The sequence below is a fragment of the Mustela putorius genome, unplaced genomic scaffold (genome assembly GCF_011764305.1).
Source record: "Mustela putorius furo isolate JIRA1106 unplaced genomic scaffold, ASM1176430v1.1 tig00003901_pilon_pilon_pilon, whole genome shotgun sequence".
Classification (NCBI taxonomy): domain Eukaryota; kingdom Metazoa; phylum Chordata; class Mammalia; order Carnivora; family Mustelidae; genus Mustela; species Mustela putorius.
Genome location: NW_025422049.1, coordinates 5,197,681 through 5,217,430, shown reverse-complemented (window position 1 = coordinate 5,217,430; position 19,750 = coordinate 5,197,681). Strand labels below are relative to the sequence as shown.

Below are 19,750 nucleotides of genomic sequence, written 5' to 3'. Positions count from 1 at the left end.
CCCCATGTAGGGCTCCCTGCTCAGCAGAAAGTCTGCTTTTCCCTCTTCCCCTGCCCCTTCCCCTGCTTGTGCTCTCTCTCAAATAAATAAAATCTTTAAAAAAAAAAAAAAAAGGAATATCCTTCAGCCTACTCCCTTAAGAAGAGACTAATGATAGAAATTTCAGATCCTTGAAAAAGTGGTGGTAGGGCCTTCATTGTATCATACAGGTAACTGCCTATCACCCACTCAAAAGCTTCACAACTAAAAGGCACACCTAGAAAACACTGGGGAAGAAATGATGATCTGTTTAGACTTGATACGGTGGATTTAGCTGAACTACTCAAGATAAAAGTTCTCTATGGTTCTAAGATGTGTCAGTGGACTTCATCTCAGAGACCCAGAAGGCAATAATGTGGTGCTATTTAAATTTTCTACATTTTCCCTTTCTACTAGGTGCAAGTACAAGGAATGACTGGAAACATCCAGTTTGACACTTACGGACGCAGGACAAATTACACCATTGATGTGTACGAGATGAAAGTCTCTGGCTCTCGAAAAGTAAGTAACCAAAACAGATGTCCAAAGAAAAAGTCTTTCAGAAGGTGACAGCACTCCAAGGCAAGAGAGCAAGTGTTAGGAAAGACACACAAAGCAAATTCCCACACTTCATTTTTGCCTTTCTGTTAGTGAACTGCGTAGACATGATGTGGAGTTGCTTTGCAATCAAAGTGTTTCATCTACACATTTTGAAAGGAGCATTTCCCTCTGAGGCTGGTCCTATAAAAGTGGTAGATTCAAGAGTTATTAACAGCTTCCAACCATAGAGGGAAGGAATCACAAATTTTACAGTATGTTGTTATTTAAACAAGCTGCCAAGGTATATAGAGTTTAAGCAAAAGAATTAGAAAGTAAGTACCTCTCCACTTTGCCCCTCATCCTCCAAAGGAAAACTAGACAAAGTACCTTTCTTTACAGCCAAATTGAATAATGACTGCTTTGCTTCTGCCATCCGAATAGTTAAGTTAGGCATGAAATGAGGATTTCATAGTCATGTGATAAAATCTCAGAACATAAAATAGACTGTGTCATTTCCAAGGACACTACTTATTTTCCCCCCCTCACATGCTAGCCTTCCTACAGTTCAGAACAAAGCACTTTGCTGCTATATGAGTTGGGCTGGTGGGGGTGACCATCCTATAGTGGGCTAAGTTATTTTACAAAATACCAGTAAAGGTGAGGTATGGATGGGAACCCCCGGGGATGAAGGTGTGTTTCAGGACTGGGGTCCTTGTGGGGGTGGCAAGACAAAGAGAGACAGGGCATCAATCCTTGGAAAGCTCCAGCAACTAAAAAGGAAGTGTTATTCCACAACAGCATTTGGATTTCATGCGGTACCCTCTGAGTGAAAAACAGGCAAAACCAGGTCAAATGTCTGCTCTTTTTAGGCTGGCTACTGGAATGAGTACGAAAGATTTGTGCCTTTCTCAGATCAACAAATCAGCAATGACAGTGCATCCGCAGAGAACCGGACCATTGTAGTGACTACCATTCTGGTAAGTATGGAGAGAAGAAGGGTGGGCTTTCTGTACAGCAAGATTTCTGCTTTCTGAAAAGCATTATTCAACCAGGTAAAAAGACATCAATTTTGAGTCATGAAAACATCCGATAGGTCAGCTTAGGAACCTCCTGAAGTATCTTGCCATCATCATGAACAGAGCATCATTTTTTTTTAATTTATTATTTTTTTAGAAAATCATTTTTTCAATTGTACTTATTTATTTATTTTAGAGGAAGAGCATGCACGTGAGTGAGCACGAGTGAGGGGAAGGGAGAAGGAGAGGGAAAGGATCTCAAGCAGACTCCACACTGAGTGCGCAGCCCAACAGGGAGCTGAACACCAGGACCTTGAGATCATGACCTGAGCCAAAACCAAGAGTCAGATGCTTAACCAACTGAGCCACCCAGGCGCCCCAGAATATCATTTTTAAAACTAAAAAGAGGGAAGCCTGGGTGGCTCAGTCAGTTAAGCGTCTGCCTTCAGCTCAGGTCATGATCCCAGGGTCCTGGAATCGAATAACACATCGGGCTCCTTGCTCAGCAGGGAGCCTGCCTCTCCCTCTGCCTGCTGTTCTCTCTGTTTGTGCTCTTCCTCTCTGACAAATAAATAAAATCTTTAAAAAAAAAAAAAAAGAAAAGAAAAGAAAGAAAAAAGAAAAAGAATAGGAATTTGGGAGAGTTCCACATATCATTCTCCTCCTTGTCCCCCAACACACACAGTGCAGGGCTGATGTTTCATTGTGGGCAAGACAGCGTTATGTGAAAGAGAGAATAGATCAGGGTTCTAATATTAGGTCTACCACTAACCTATGTTTAACTGTGCAAGTCATAACTTCTCTGAGCCTCATGTCATGTTTCTTTTAGTTTATAAAATGGGTGTAATATGGTCATAAGACCATTTCAAGGCAAAATTCACGAAAGCTTTTCAGCAAAATTCAAAGCACAGTTGAAATGTGAGATAGTATTCTCATTTAGATTTAAATTGTTTTTCTTTTTTTTTTATTTTTTTTCTTTTTTTATTGTGTTGTTAGTCACCATACATCATTGGTTTTTGATGTAGTGTTCCAAGATTTGTTTACATCTAACACCCAATGCTCCCTGTAATACATGCCCTCCTTGATGCCTACCACCAGGCTCACGCATCCCCTACCCCCTCCCCTCTAAAATCCTCAGCTTGCTTTTCTAAATCTAGGATGTCCTTACTGGGTGAAGTACAAACCAGCGGGGGAAAATGAGTATACCACTAGGTCTGAGGTTGTGAATAATTGCATGAAGATTCAACTGAAGTTTACCTTTCATTTAAACAGACATGTCAAATACACACTTTGTCCTGGGTAATGCACTAGGTAAAAATATAAAGTTCTAAAAACAAATAAGCCACAGACTCTGACCTCACAAAGATCGCAGTGCTTTTTGAAGTCTTGCCTGGGATGGCTGTGATAAATCCTGAGAAGTCAAAGGCAGTTCACCTTCACGTAAGGGAAATACCTCTGCCCAGTTTGACTAAGACTCCTTTACAGGTGGAAACTGGTCCTGCTTTCAAACCCTCAAAAAGAATTTAAATCCTTCTCTCCGTCTTTAAATTCTCAATTAAGGACTCCAAGGAAAATATAGCACAGCGAATAGTCAGGTGATTGAGGTTCTTCTGCTTCTTAAGCAAACATTTTTTTAAAGGCTCTTTTCACACATCAAAGCTCAACAGCTATGGGGGGAAATTTTGATTATGACATGTGTCATCTCTTAGAAAAATGTATGGGAGTAATCCTTCCATCTTCCTCTGGTCCCAAAGGAATCACCATATGTCATGTATAAGAAGAACCATGAACAACTGGAAGGAAATGAAAGATATGAAGGCTATTGTGTTGACTTAGCCTATGAGATAGCCAAACATGTAAGGATCAAATATAAATTGTCCATTGTCGGTGATGGGAAATATGGTGCAAGAGATCCAGAGACAAAAATATGGAATGGCATGGTTGGGGAACTTGTCTATGGGGTAAGTTTCTTCAACTCTATTTTCATTTACTTCTGTGATTTCCACTTAACAAAGATAGACTTGATTTTCAAGTGCAGTACTTATCCAATTGTATAGTTTCTGTGTGGTCTGTAAAAAAAATTTTTTTTTCTTCTCCAATTGACTTCTGTAAAGGTAGGCTGTCAATAGCATCCTTTGGGCAACAGGATTATTTTGCCAAAAGCAAAGTAAGATCGGGGAAATTTATTTTGCAACATTAAATGCAGCCTGCCGTCTACTGAAAATCTGTTCCTTCTGTATTCCCTATGTCAGGCAGCAAAGTCACCACCCACCTCATTGCCTCAACAAGTCTGCCTAAGTGACCTTGTCATCTCTGCTCATTGCTCCCTCATCTCTAGGCAGTGACTATGTCCTATCCATTCTACTCTCTCTATCCATTCATATCTCTCAAATCCAGACACATTTTTCATTCCCACCCTCATCATTTCCATTAAGGTTCTTACTACTTCTTGGTCATTTAACTGATTTCCCTGCCTCCATGCTTACCCTGGCAAATCAGATCTCCACATCATTATAATTTCCCACTTGAAAAATCAGGATAAAATTCAAATCCCTGAGCATGACAAACAACACGCTTCATAATCCAGCACTTGCCTACCTCTCTAGATTTGTCTTGGATTCTTCCCCTCTTCATACGTAGTGTTCCAGCTACTAAGAAGTATGTGCTGTTCCCTGAAGGTGTCCACCTGCCACTTAGAGCATCCCCGGAAGTATCTTGCCTCAGTCTGTCAGCTAAGCTCACTTTACAGTCTTCTAGAGCACAGGTGACAGCATTTTCAGGAGGCCTTCCCTAATCCCATTTACCCACCTGCAGTCTGGTTAGGTGTCCCTACTTTTTGCTTTTCTTGTGGTAATCTTGAACTGGTATTATAATGATCCATATACATTGGATCCATACACACGGGATCCATATACAATCCATATACATGGGTTCAGCTGCCCCAACTGGACTATAAACTCCTTGGGCACAGAAGCCGTATCTGATTTATTTCAATATCCCAGACCACAGCACAGAATGGAGGTTCATCAAATAATTGTTGAATGAATTAATAAATGAACAGAATTGCTCTGCCAAGGGCTTGCCCATGGGCCAAGCACAGAAGAATTATACTGATAATGAAGGCTTTCAAAAGGGGTACAGCAGTATCCTCAGAGCTCTGCAGCGGCACTTGAAAAGGTTTGGGCCCCTGATTGGGAATGTCAGATCATGGGCCACCCAGTAAGGCCTACAGAGTCAAGCAGAACTGGGCATAAGAACTGCCCACTGGGTGAACCAGTCATTAGAAAACTCACCCAAGTGTAGGTGGTGGCAGCTGAGGGTCAGTTCCCTCTGCTTTTTATTTTCATCCCAGTGTCATTAACATACAGCATTATATTAGTTTCAGGTGCACAACACAATGATTCAACACTTCCACACATCACCTGGTGCTCATCGCAAGTCTGCTCTGCAGAGGTTTGCTTTCTGACAGATAAGGATTACTAGCAATGACTGGCTCCAGTCTAGACAAGAGGTTAGAGAAGACTGAGGAATATAGGGGATGCATATACTGAGAGGAAGTTGGCCAGAAGCAAACATCCAAGTTATCTATTGGACAGAGGTGCTGTCCAATAAGAACTCCGGTGCTTGAGATGGGAAGCAGCCAGAATAAGGTACAGCTCTCCCCTCCGAAGATAGTACTGGGTCACTAAGTTTTTGGAACAGGTCCTCAGGAACAAGCACAAAGGCAGAAGCTCATTTCTAAAAATAAAGGCACAGAAAAGGAATTAAGGCTTAAAATGAGACTGGACCTCAAGTATCAAAACTAGGGCACTGTCCTCCAGTCAGACAAGCAGCAAGGCAATTTGAACCTGAGCCCCCAGCAGTGGGGCTGGAGCCAATTATCTCCCATAGTCAGTCAAGTTTGGCCCTGGGAACTGGGGCAGGGCTGAGTTTCAGATGAGAATCAAGTGAACTCCATTATGAGAAAGAGAAGAAATTCCAATGCCAGAGACAGGGGACTAAATGAGGGGCAGAGCACCTGTCATGCTTTCTAAGAATGCTGAGAGGCTCTGAACCGTCTTGACATAGCTCTAACCTCTTTCTGAGTTGGTGATCAAGACTTCTCTTCTTTTCTACTCTTCATCTACCCAAAACTCAGGCTCTAAGAAGTCCTGTCTTGCTCACAGTTGTACACCGCACATGGCCCACTACAGGGTCCATAGTATATACTCACTTTTGCTCTAACAAATGAATGCCTAGCTTGCAGTAATGCTCAGCCAATGTTCATTTAATTTAGCTCATGGTAGGAGGTAATCTTATATCATTACCATTATTTATTATTATCATTGCCATTATTAATTCATTTTTATTAGTAGTACCATTTGTTACTTATTTCCTGGTTGCCGAACACTGTGCTAAGTGCTTTATAGGCATTATGCAACTCAATCCTCACAAGATACCTCCAAGGGAGGTGCCATCTTATTAACATCATTCTACAGATGAAAACACTGAAGCCTAGAGAGGTGGTTTTATGTCAAGACCAAACAGCTTGTAGTGACATGATGATTTGAGCCCAGTCTCTGACTATGAAGTCTGCCCTAGACTGCCTGACAGCTAACATGTTACTTCAGACCCATACCAACCTAAAAGATAGCTAAAACTTGTTGAAAAGCTCTTGGTGCTTCTGCTTTTCTGGAGAGAAGATTGGCCACAGAAGCACAGCAAAGACTTCAGGTGTCAATTTCTACTGGCCTAGAGTAACTGACATGAGCTCTACCAGCCCACTGTGACTCAGTAGCCAGAGCTTTCTAGTGTCTCAGAAGAAATCTTGTCACATTCTATAAATAGCTCTGTGCCCTCCTGGCATCGAGCAAGACCCTACACCCAGTGATATAGAGCAAGACAGATTTCCTAACACAGCTCAGACAAAGACCTAGCTTTCTCACCAGGTTTTGGTTTCTCTTCTAGCATGTCCTCTGTACTGTGCCCATCTAATCACCACATTCTCTCCCTCTTTACAATACGTGTGAGTGAGAAAGCTTGAGAAACTTGTTTAGTTATTTAGAAACCAGCTCATTTCTGCTAAATAGGTAAAAATTCTGAAGGAGCCTTCCCACCTTTTCCCTCTAGTTCTTTCTACTAAAGACAAAAGCAATAGCCAGGGAAGTCTTGTAAAGAAATGTCGTCTGCCCTCATCTGACCTGGAACAAGTTTCTGATGCTTTCTGGGATTAAAACACAAGGTACTTCCAGGGAACTGACAATAAACCAACTGCTGAATTCCACTTCCCCCTAAAACTTGTGGCTATGAAAAATGGAGGTTCTTGTCATGCTTGGATAAGACCTCTCTCTGTTAGAGAAGATGATCTCAAAATCTAAATGTGTACTCATTTTCATTTGAAAGAATTAATCGTTCAGCATTGGAAAGTTTTACACTTTTCTTTCAATGATAGAGAGGGAGAGAAGTGAAAACACAGGCATTCATATCTGGCAGGCCTGGCCTCTTGTAGTTTTCAAGTTGCTTAAGAAAAAAAAATAAAAAAGGTGGGGTGCCTGGGTGGCTCAGTGGGTTAAAACCTCTGCCTTAGGCTCGGGTCATGATCTCAGGGTCCTGGGATCGAGTCCTGCATCGGGCTCTCTGCTCAGCGGGAGCCTGCTTCCCTTCCTCTCTCTCTGCCTGTCTCTCTGCCTACTTGTGATCTCTGTCAAACAAATAAATAAAAATCTTTTAAAAAGAAAAAAAAAGGCAAGTGGGGCACCTGGGTGGCTCAGTCGGTTGGACATTTGACGACTCTTGATCTCAGCTCAGGTCTTGAGCTCAGGGTCATGACTTCAGCCCCACATTGGGCTCTGCGCTGGGTCTGGAGCCTACCTAAACAAACAGGGTGTTGAGGGGAACTTTCTCTTGCAATGAACATGAAAGCTACACAGATAGGAATTTTCTCTTATGCCTTTAGCATGTAAAACATGTCAGAGAAGGAAAAAAGTGAAGAAAGGCAGAGATGAGAAAAGCTTTGCAAAGATTTCAGTATCCACCATAAAGTCTCAAGAAAGAGTCAAAATGAATTAAATTTGTTCAGGAAGAAAGAAGCCAATCAGCCTCTTTTCAGATGATTTCTAAAAAGTTTTCTTTTCCCTCTAAAGAAAACCAAATCAAGGTTGATGTTTAGGGCACCTTGTATTGCTAAGAAGGCTATTTTTGAAACAAACGTCAGTAGGACACAATGTGCCCCATTATATAAGCCCTTCAGAACATTATGGACTTGAAACTGTCCACCTGCTTTTAGAGGTTTTGATTTTGAGCTGGATGTCTATAACATCACCACATGGTAATTGTCCCCAGCTTAAATGGCTTACAGACCACAAGTTTTTATGGCTCCAAAATAGCATGTGTTTTAAGAGGACATTTAAAAACATTCTGTTGCTAACATGGCTCTTAGACATCTTTTAGCGTACCATTTCATCCATTTTGCAGATAAATGTGGGGATCAGCCAGGATTGGCCAGTAGAACTGCCATTTGGGTAAACCAGGCAAGGCCTGATATAAGACAGGGATGACAGGAATGGTGGCAGAGATTGTGACAAGGTCACAAATTCACACAGCTTGGCAGAGCTTAGACTATAACTCCAGTTTCATGACTCCTGGCCCAGTGCTCTATCCACCGGGTCACACCGGCTCAGTTTACTAAGCTTGTCAAATTGCAGGAAGATTGGTTTTGTATCAGATATGAAATCCCTGCCTGACTTCAAGGGGCTTGCAGTCTAGTTGGATTATGAGTTTTTCCATCCAAGTTACACATTGCGTTTATCTGTGGCCTCTAGAATAATGTAATGCACATCCTTGGTTATCGCTTGAAATATTTGAAAACCCAAAGTCAACAGCTGGGGATTTCTGCCCTTCTCTGATCTAACAGAAAAAGAGTCGAGAAAAGAGCTAGAAAGAAATTGAGGTCCTAATTGACAAAAGGTCACCTGCCAGCAGGCAGCTGCTGTGTTCCTTATGTTCCCAGCACTTAGAACTAAAGATAAAGACGGGAGGGAGAGAGTTGCCTTGGGAAAGTCCAAACCACTGCCCACATTGGTACCTCTGCCTTAGAAGAGATCAAAGAGCTTGGGGATGGAGATGGGGCTGGAGGATTGTTGATACCAGGTCACATCCCCTGGGCAACCTCAGACTCCTTCACACTTCCAGGACAAATGGCAATTTTATAGATGCTATTCACACTGACATTTCTCTACCTAGAAGAAATTATCTCTTAAGTTGTCACTATCCTAAGATAGATTCATTTTCCATTAAGAAAGACAGAAAGTCGATCTGTCCTTCCCGCTAAAAGGCAGAGAAGCAAAGGTGCAGTAACAGACACCAAATATTCTCTTCTCTTCTACACTAGGCTTTGGCAGAAGGGCTGATAGTTTGATAAAAGTGCTTCTCTATTTCAAATGATGTTTATGAACTCCAGGAAGGAGCATTAATGATGCATGGACATCTGCCATTCTGAACAGAGAGGGCGGGGAAAGATTACCAACCAAATTTAGTCTCGCAAGACCTTTACGCAGCTCCCAGGATACCCCCTTATCTTCACTTTGTCTTTAACTCCCTCAGCTCCCCAAGGACAAGGAGCCCTAACCACTAGATCTAGACTGGAACATGTGTTCTGGCTAAGCAGACGAAGAGATCCCGTTGTGACACTGCTTGTTGTTGAACAGATTCAAATAGACTTCATCCCTTTCCAGATCTAAACAACGGCAAATAGTAAATATCCCATACAGTAAAGCCAATAAAGCAGTTTAAGTCCTGTCTTCATTATATAGCTATTGTCTATCTTGATTATGCCCACTCCTTTCTCCAACACATTTAAACTTTCCAAAGGAAATATCTGCCAAAGGCTACTAGAACCTTATGATTAATACAGGGATAAGGGATCGGGTCGTGCCTGCCTGTTCTCTTGGTTAGCATAGTATCTTTCTGTAAGATTTATTTATTTGAGAGAAAGAGCACAAGTGGGAGCAGGAGAGGGAGAGAATCTCAAGCAGGCTTCATGCTGAGCATGGAGCCCAAAGTGGGCCTTGATCCCAGGACCCTGAGATCATGACCTGAGCTGAAACCAAGAGTCAGATACTTAACTGACTGTGCCACGCAGGCACCCCAACATGTATCTTATGCATTACACGCCAGTACCTTGACTCCCCTCTCCCATCCTCTCTCTTGCTTTCAAAAAGTGCTTTAAATGCCAGCTGACAAGCTTCTGCTCATGTGTCATCTCTAGGTTGGTTATAAGTTTTATATCAGGTGAAAATATTTTAAGATACAACATAAGCCTTTCTGCTGGGAAAAAAAAAGTCTTTTTTTTTTAAGATTTTATTTATTTATTTATTTATTTGTTTATTTATTTGACACAGAGAGAAAACACAAGCAGGGGGAGCAGCAGAGGCAGAGGGAGAAGCAGGCTCCCTGCTGAGCAGGGAGCCCGATGCGAGACTCGATTCCAGGACCCTGGGATCATGACCTGAGCTGAAGGCAGATGCCTAACAGCCTAAGCCATCTAGGCATTCCTCAGAAAAAAAAAAAAAAAGTCCTAAATGCCATTTAAATTAAGTGTCATTTCTGTCTTATACCTGTCCAACTCAAAAGTGCATCATCCCTACACATAGGAGTTTTTTGGTTTTTAAGTTTTGTGAAATTTACAACTTTGCCAACCCACCTATGAAAAGGATTATAAATCCCCTCAAGTTAAATCCCTTCTAATAATGCAGTTCCTCCAGGTTTTCCACCGGTGAGTGGAAAAATCAAGCCTAATTTGGCATATTTACTGAGCCCACACAGCCACTCGTAAGCTGCTTGATTAAAATGCTTTAAGTAGTCAAGACGCAAGCAAAAGCACTAGCAAACTCTTACCCTGAGCTCTTTCCATTTGCTGGTTTTTATCTGTTACCTGAGGCACCTTCATACCACCCAACTTACCAGCCTAGATTTGTGAAAATGGCCTGCCTACTGCTGTTCCTAACAGAGGCCGAAGCTTGAGGACAGAAGTCCGGGACTTGTTCAGGACACCAGAATTGAGAGGCACTTCATTAGGGAGTCAACACCTTACTTCCTCCCTTCTGCTTTCTAGCTCCACTCATCATTCCTAACCCTCCCTCCCAGCACAGCTGCCTTCCTAAGGAGCAGAGACCAGGAAAGGAATGCTGTCTGAGGATTTGTTTTTCTCACTTTTTCATCAGTGTTGGCCTCCTAAATCTTTCATGTGCCTTGGGAATGACCTTCCCCTCCTCTGCATTCTGCGGCTGTTCCAGGAGAGCTAACTGGGTGTTTACTGACACTAGTTATGTACTCCAGGAGAGCTAACTGGGTGTTTACTGACACTAGTTATGTACTCCTTGCATTTCCCTTACTACTCAGGTTGATTACTCCACAGACATTATGTCAGGTAGATCTTGGGCTCTGAAATAATTGACCATTATAACATCCTTTTCATATAGATGAAGGGATAAGTGCTGACAGAGGGTCTGCCTCTGAACTGAATGGGACAATCCTACTGTATTGGTCCCAGCAGGCAGGTATGTAAGGGATGGGAGAGGTTGCTAGGTTCCCTACCCAGGTGCCTGTCCTTGTGGATTGACCAGGAGCTCCTTCCCTTCTATTGGGTGAGCCTTCTTCCACCTGCTTTTTGCGAGTCCTTTGTCTTTTTCCAGCTGTAATAGGTCTTTTTTTTAAGTTTAGCATGGGAAATCTCATTTTGGAACCAGGTCCATATCAATGAGGCTTAATCGCGCACAGATTTAATGCTATTCTTCATTGAGGGAGCACCCTCCAAAAAACAGATGAACTCCACCTTCTTTGGAGAAGCTCCTTCAAAAGAAATAATTCTGGGGTCCCTGAGTGGCACAGTCAGTTGAGTGTCCGACTCTTGGTTTCGGCTCTGGTCTTGACCTCAAGGTCATGAGGTCAGGCTCTGCAGGGAGTCTACTTGAGATTCTCTCCCTCTTGCTTTCCCCCTGTTCACATGTGTGTGTTCTTACTCTCCAAAATTAATTAATTAATTAACTAAACCCTTAAAAAAAAAAAGCCAGACTGAGGGAAAAAGGCAAGTGCCTGAGGGGAGCACGTTCTTTCTGTTGTCTTATGTGACTTCAAAAGTACTCACAAAACAAACTGAGGGTTGCTGAGGGGAGGGGGGTTGGGAGAAGGGGGTGGGATTATGGACATTGGGGAGGGTATGTGCTTTGGTGAGTGCTGTGAAGTGTGTAAACCTGGTGATTCACAGACCTGTACCCCTGGGGATAAAAATATATGTTTATAAAAAATAAAAAATTTAAAAAAAATAAAATTTAAAAAAAAAAAGAAATTGTTAAAAAAAAAAAGTACTTCATACTAGGAATGGCTTCCCAGGGGAATCTGTTCTTTTGCTGCGTGTTCCTGGGAACCAGACAAGAAGCTCCACTTTTCTATCTAGCCACCTCTTGTTAGTGTTTAGCTGTGCTTATCATCTGGTGGGTGTTTGTTGCTGAGGTGGTTTTTTTTCCCTCTTAAAGGGTGTCAAGATTCTCGGACTCCTTTCTTTACCTGCTTGAAAAGAGCCCAATTCCCCGAAATTCAATCCAAAGTGATTTTCTCAGACAAATGCCCCTTATTTATGCCTTCCAAAACAAGGAAATGGCCATTTCTCTTAGAACGATCAATTATTTAGACCGAAATGATCAAAAAACTAGTTAAATTAAGTAATTAAACTCAAATGAGATCAAATGGGAAATGATATGAGTGGGGCATTTGCACGGAGGCAGAAACACATTGGCAAGGATAGAAGGTGGCTTCATCTGTGAATTCTTTTGGCACGACAAGCCTCTTTCTAACTGATGCAGGCCCTTTCTGCCAAAAAAAAACAAAAAAACAAAAAACAAAAAACCCCACCAGCTTTCCGGCCAATTCCATTCTCCTTAGTAGATTTTGTTTCTAAGATCAGGTCTGGCCCCAGGCAAAAGGTAAAATAGGTAAAATTTGGCTTTGGCTTCTGTCCAGTTATAAATGCAGAACTGGTGATTCAGGAGTTAGTGGCAATGAAGGGAGTGTTGAAGCCATAGGTAGTAATACCGAGGGGACAAAAATAATACTGAGGGGAGAAAGTGAAGGACAGGTCCTTAAAGGGGTCTTGCTTACTCCACAAACCTTCACTGACTATCTCCTAAGCCAAGCCCCATGACTAGACTCTGAGACTACAGAAGTACACCTTGGCTGAGAGAGCAGAACTGGAAAGAAAAGCCAGAGAGGGAACGTCTGAGAGATACGAGGAGAAGCCATAGTCTTCAGTGTCAGCGAAGAAAAGAGGCTACTTTCTGCAAAAGGCCAGTGGTGTCACATGAGCAGGGAGGTCTGAGGGAAGGACTTTGAACTCGATGTGGTAACCAAGTACATAACTGAAGAAGCCATGTCAGTAAATTGGAGGGCATGGAAGGTAGATCACAGGTGTTTTATAAAGACAAAGTGGTGAGCGCCTGGGTGGCTCAGTTGGTTAACTGATTGCCTTGGGTTCAGGTCATGATCCCGGGAGTCCTGGACTCGAGTTCCTCATTGGGCTCCCTGTTCAGCAAGGAGTCTGTCCGCTTCTCCCTCTGACCTTCCCTTTCATGCTCTGACTCTCTGACAAATAAATAAATAAAATCTTTTTTTGAAAAAAAAAGACAAAGTGGTGTTAAAATCAAGAGATAGGAAAAGTGTAGTTTTTTCAAGGAGATTACTGGTGAGAGAGAAAGATGCATATTGTTAAGAGGACAGCAGAATCCAAAGAAGGCGGGAGGAGTGCTTTGTGTTTCATTTTAGGCTGTCAGTAAACAGAATTACCTGAGTAAGATTTTGAGTAAGATCAATTCATGGTTCTCAAGTGACAGTGAGCATTCGAATCACCTGGGGGGGACCAGCTGAATCCCCTCACAGAGTTTCTCATTCCATACATCGGGGATGGGGCCTGAGAATTAACATTTCTGACAAGTTCCCAGGTGACTCTGATGCTGCTGGTCCAGCAAACCACACATTAGAGCCATTGAGATAGGCTGAGAAGGAAAAATTAGGAAAAGAAAACAAATGGAGGGGCGCCTGGGTGGTTCAGTGGGTTAAAGCCTCTGCCTTAGGCTCGGGTCATGATCTCAGGGTCCTGGGATCGAGCCCCGCATCGGGCACAGGCAGACAGAATGGCAGGCAGAGGCAGCGGGAGAAGCAGGCTCCCTGCTGAGCAAGGAGCCCAATGTGGGACTCGATCCCAGGACGCCGGGATCATGACCTGAGCCGAAGGCAGCTGCTTAACCAACCGAGCCACCCAGGCGTCCCCCATAAGAGACTCTTAACTCTAAAGAACAAACTGAGGGTTGCTGGAGTAGAGGTGGACTAAATGGGTGATGGGCATTAAGGAGGGCACTTGAAACGAGCACTGGGTGTTATATAGAAGGGATGAATCACTAAATTCTACACTTGAAACAAATATTATTCTACATGTTAAATAATAAGAATTTAAATAAAAACCTGAAAGAAAAAAAAGCACATGAGTTCTGAAATGTGAAGACCACGGTTCTAATCCCAGGCTTCGGTTTCTCCTACTTTAACACTGGAATAATTATGGGCCAACCTTAAATTTGCTAAGAGAATTGAAGAAGATAATATATATGAGGTGCTTACACACAGAATAATCATTGATTAAATGTTAGCTGGCTATTTATTATCTGCATTTCCCTTAAAATTAATTAAGACGTGTTTTTAATCAGTTTGAGTCACCACGTGGGACTCAGGGTAGTAAAACATTTCTTTCAAAACATCCTCTATCTCAGACTTCATTACTCCTCCACCTCTCCTCACTGGTAAGGATATTGAGGATAACTCTATTTACGTAGGAAAAAAATTATCAAGATTGGTCTTTTTATTTTTGTTTTTTTGTTTTGAGATAGCGAGCGTGCACATGTGCAAGCAAGCAGGGTGAGGGTGGGGCAGAGGGAGAGGCAGAGAGAGGAACTTAAGCAGGCTCCACACCCAGCATGAAGTCTAAGACGGGATTCAGTCGCATGTCCCTGAGATCATGACCAGAGCCAAAACTAAGAGTCAGGCACTTCACCAACTTAGCCACCCAAGCACCTCAAAATTGGTATTTTTACTTCCTATCTGATATACCATCCAAAAGGCTTTCCTTAGAAGCCCTTTAGTGGGTGTGTATTTTAAGGCCTGGCTCCAGACTAAAGCCTACTAAACCTACTACTGTTGTAGAGGAACCAAAGAAATAAGTGCAGAAATTCCTCGTGCTGGAAAGAAAAGAAATTCCTAGTGCCTTATTTCATGGGATTCATATAAAAACTTTGCCTACCTTTGCCTGAGCCCATTATGCAGGGCAGCACTGATACATTTACTTTATTGATCCAATACTCATGAGTGCTACACTGATATTTATCACTAGACATGATGGCTTCCTATAGAAATTAATATGTATTCTAATAACTGCTTAACCCTTGTTATTGCCCATGCAGAATTCTTTCATGTTTGCATAGATTAATATTCAATAGTCAACAACTTATTTTCTAGGCATCCATAGTTTCTTTATTTAAGATGTGCTGCAGTGATAGAATTAAAAAAAGAAAAAAACAGAAGATTGAGTCCCTGCCTTTAAAGAACTTTATGTTTTAATATACATTCTCTGAAAAAAAAATTCAAGAATAATAACACTCAAGTATTAAACTGAGGACTATAGTCCTATGTTGCACCTCATGGTGGGGAGGGAGCCTCATATAAGGAGTCTAGACTATATCCTTGCCTCTCAAGAACTCCCAGTTATGTGAGGAAGCTAAGACATAAGGGGATGAAAATTGAAATTAAAAAAAAAAAAAAACACAAGAGTTGGAGTGCCTGAGTGGCTTAGTTGGTTAAACATCTGAGTCTTAGCGTCAGCTCAAGTCATGATCTTGGGGTCATGGAATCAAGCCCTGTGTTTTGGCTCTGCACTCAGCACAGAGTCTGCTTGAGATTCTGTCTCCCCCTCTCCTTCTTCCCCTTCCCATCCCTCCCTCTCTCTCTATCAAATAAGTAAATAAGTCTTGAAAAAAAAATAAAACAGTAGTTAAGCAGTAATTGGGGCACCTGCCTGGCTCAGTCGGTAGAGCATGCGACTCTTGATCTCAGGATAATGAGTTCAAGTCCCACGTTAAGTGTAGAACTTACTTTTAAAAAAAAAGAGTGAAGCAGTGATCTGTCACAAGGGAATACAAGTTTATTTGCAAGACACCAAAAAAAATTCTAAGAAAAAAATTGAGTTAGTTGCTCTAAGGCAATAGGTCACAAAGGACAAAAGACCAGTGGTGTCCTTTTCTTACTTACCATCGATTTAGAGTGTTTTTAGAATCCATTGAATGCTACTACTTTTCTAACCAAAGCATTGACAAATTAATTGGTTGTAGTGATCTGAGGGTTTATATTTCCACCAAAGAGGTATAGTAAGTGGCAAATGACTAGTGGAAATACTGTCTCTAAAAGTCCATTTTTTTTTTCCAGAGGGCTGATATAGCTGTTGCTCCACTCACTATAACCTTGGTCCGTGAAGAAGTCATAGATTTCTCAAAGCCGTTTATGAGCCTGGGCATCTCCATCATGATAAAGAAGCCTCAGAAGTCAAAACCAGGCGTATTCTCATTTCTGGATCCCTTGGCTTATGAAATCTGGATGTGCATCGTCTTTGCTTACATTGGAGTCAGCGTAGTTCTTTTCCTAGTCAGCAGATTCAGCCCCTATGAATGGCACTTGGAAGATAACAATGAAGAACCTCGTGATCCGCAAAGCCCTCCTGACCCTCCAAATGAATTTGGAATATTTAACAGTCTTTGGTTTTCCTTGGGTGCCTTTATGCAGCAAGGATGTGATATTTCTCCAAGGTTTGTTTCCATGTCATACCCAATGCCTCCTTGCATTCTGTGGCCATGACCCATTCATGTACATCTGGTATTCACCCATCTCGAGTCCAGGTTTCTTTCACTTAACATTCCATCCAATGACAAATATATCATCAAGCCATTTTGTTTGCTTGCATCCAAAGTGAGTGTGCTATTGGTTGGTGTTGTGAATGTCCTTCATGCATTTCTATGGTATTGTGTATTTATATATATTACAGCAAATACTTAGACTCTGGATAAAGGCAACACTATCAGCTAATATTAATATTATTCAGATAAGACTAATACTACATCTTGATCAGATCAATCAAGTATGGTTTCCTCCTTAAGTGAGCTAAAAACATTTTCTCATTTGTCTAGAGATGGGATCCAGAAAAAATTTGAAAGAATATAGAACTCTTCTTAAAAGCCCTCCCACTTTCCCCTTTCAGTGTCCTGCCTTTTTCATTTCACTCTTAGACTACCTAAAACTATTCATTGTAACATCTAGCCCAAGTTTTATAACTAAAGCTAAAATGTACTGAAAGTATAAAAGTATAAAGGTACTAAAATGAAAACATAAGAGTCAAAAAAAGGAGAACTTAAGGGGAAGTCTCTATGATCTTGGATTGGACAAAGAGTTTTCAAAACATAAAAAAAGAACAATCCATTTTTTTACTTCATTAAAATTCAAAACTTTCACATATCAAAGGACCTCATTAAGAAAATGAAAAGACAAGCCACAGACTGACAGAAAATATTAGCAAATCAAAATATTAGCAAATTTACCTCTGATAAAAGACTTATATCCAGAATATATAAGGATATCTTGCAACTCAATATAAAAAAGACAACCCAATTTTTAAGATGGACAAAATATTTGAATAGACTTTTCCCCAAAGAAAATATAGAAATGGCTAATAATCACATGTAAAGATGCTCAGCATCATTAGTCATTAGGGGAAAGCAAATTTAAATCACAATGACATGGGTGCCTGGGTGGCTTAGTCAGTTAAGGATCGAGCCCCACATCAGGCTCCCTGCTCAGCAGGAAGCCTGCCTCTCTCTCTCTCCCACTCCCCCTGCTTGTATTCCCTCTCTCACTGTCTCTCTCTTTCAAATAGATAAATAAAATCTTTAAAAATGAAAATTAAAATAAAATAAAAGCACAGTGAGATACCTCTATATATCCTCTAGAATGGCTGTAATAGAAAAGACAGTACCAAGTGGTGGTGAGGATGCAGAATGACTATAGCTCTCATCCATTAGTAGTGCGAATGCAAAATGCTACCGTGAAATAGGAACACAGTTCCGCAGTCTCTTTTTTTTTTTTTTTTTTTTTTTTTTTTTTTTAAGATTTTATTTATTTATTTGACAGAGAGAAATCACAAGTAGATGGAGAGGCAGGCAGAGAGAGAGAGAGGGAAGCAGGCTCCCCGCTGAGCAGAGAGCCCGATGCGGGCCTCGATCCCAGGACCCCGAGACCACGACCTGAGCCGAAGGCAGCGGCTTAACCCACTGAGCCACCCAGGCGCCCCGCAGTCTCTTATAGTCAGAGAAAAACTTGTAAGATGACACGTCAATTCCACTTATTTACTGAAAAGAAAATCTATATCCACACAAAGACTTAATAAATTTTCATAGGAGCTTTATAAAAACCAAAAAGTGGAAACAACCCACATGTCCATCAACAAGTGAATGGATGAACACAATTGGCATATCCATCCAATGGAATACTACTTGGCAATTAAAAAGAACAAGCTACTGATATGCTGTGACATGGATGAACTTTGAAAACATGATGCTGCATGAAAGAAGCCAGACACAAGAGGACACGTATTATATGATTCTATTTATTGAATGTCCTTTATTGCACTGATCCATTTGTCCAGGATAGACAAATCCATAGAGAGAAAAAGTCTTTAGGGACTTAGAGGGAATAGAATGAAGCTAAGAAGGACAAAGATTAGGCTGAGGCAGGCAAGGCTGAACACAGCAAGTACAAGGGGCAAATTCAGTCTTTATTTAAAATTTTGATATTTGTTCATCATGGGGTTTTTTAATTAATCTTGATTTTTTTTAAATATTGCACTGTAATGTTCTTTACCTTGATTAATGAGATTGTGGCACCACTCTAAATGTTGTGCATGATGTAAATGCCCCATTGATCTCACACTTGTCCTGACCATGTCAGGATTAAGCACAAATGAACATGAAGGAACTTTTCAGGGTGAGGGAAATGTTCCAAAACTAGATTGTGGCAATAGCCGCACACCTCTTAAGTTGACTAAAATTATTCATTGTACACTTAGGCTGGTGAATTTGATGAGATGCAAATTTTATCTCAGCGAAGCTACTGAAAATACTGAATGTGAATGTCCTAGATCACACCCACTTAGTTTAAGTGGTAATTCACCTAAACAAAACAGTGTTGAATTTGTGATCATAAAATATTGTAAGCAAATGTGGTATCTTTAAAATCAGGAGGGGAAAGTGGGCTTTTTTCTAAAATAAACACTTGTAGTTTTGGTAAAACTGAACATTAATCCAAACACTGACTAGAGTCTATTATACAAACATATGGGGATTTTCATTTAGACTATAAGGACTCAGAAGTTCACCTACTATGGTTTTACAACATACTTCATTTTAAGATTATCCACCTGGAGCACAAAACATTTCAAATGAAGTTTTGCAGCATAACTCATGGGTAACCATCTTCAAATTTCTAATGTAATGTGTATGGGACAAGCCTTTTTTTTTTTTCTTTTTAGGGACAAGTCTCTTTTGTCTAAGTCATACCTTTTGCCACTCTCAATCTTCTTGGTCAGATACTCCAAATGATTTCACTCCCTGTTCCTTTTGTGCTTATAATGTGTGTCATTTTGTGATATTATCTGGGAGTTCGTTTATTTTGCTAGTTTCTTTTCTTATTTTTTTTAAATGTTCACTTGAGAATAGGCTTTCTGAACGATCCCTAATTGAGTGATTTTTAACATGGCTAGTAATCTGTGTTGAGGCAATGCTAAATAGTCATTAAGGCTAGAGATTTTATTGGTTTCTGTAAGTAAATTTTCAAAACTAAATTTGTGATATCCCCACCAGAATGTTGCATACTACTCTGTGTACTCAAACTTCAAAACTATCTGTTTTTAGAAGTATTTATGCATATTGCTTCATTTAGTACTAACTTAAAGATGATGACCTGAAAATGGCAAGCTGGATAGATTCTTTCTGGTAGCAGAATTTAAGTTGTAGCTCTTCTGTGGCACTGAAATATATCAAATCCTCCCCCCCCCCAAGATG

At 41.0% G+C, this 19,750-nt stretch overlaps 1 protein-coding gene across 5 annotated transcripts in view; it reads left to right on the top strand.

Moving 5' to 3' along the window:
* GRIA3 (glutamate ionotropic receptor AMPA type subunit 3) overlaps positions 1-19,750 on the top strand; it is a 288,759-nt gene that overhangs the window by 204,664 nt on the left and 64,345 nt on the right. For all 5 annotated transcript variants that reach the window (XM_013061246.2, XM_013061244.2, XM_013061245.2 and 2 more), the window contains 4 exons: positions 436-540; positions 1,428-1,535; positions 3,329-3,535; positions 16,071-16,447. In XM_013061246.2, the coding sequence (XP_012916700.1) occupies positions 436-540; positions 1,428-1,535; positions 3,329-3,535; positions 16,071-16,447 (797 nt within the window). The remainder of the gene's footprint in view (positions 1-435; positions 541-1,427; positions 1,536-3,328; positions 3,536-16,070; positions 16,448-19,750) is intronic.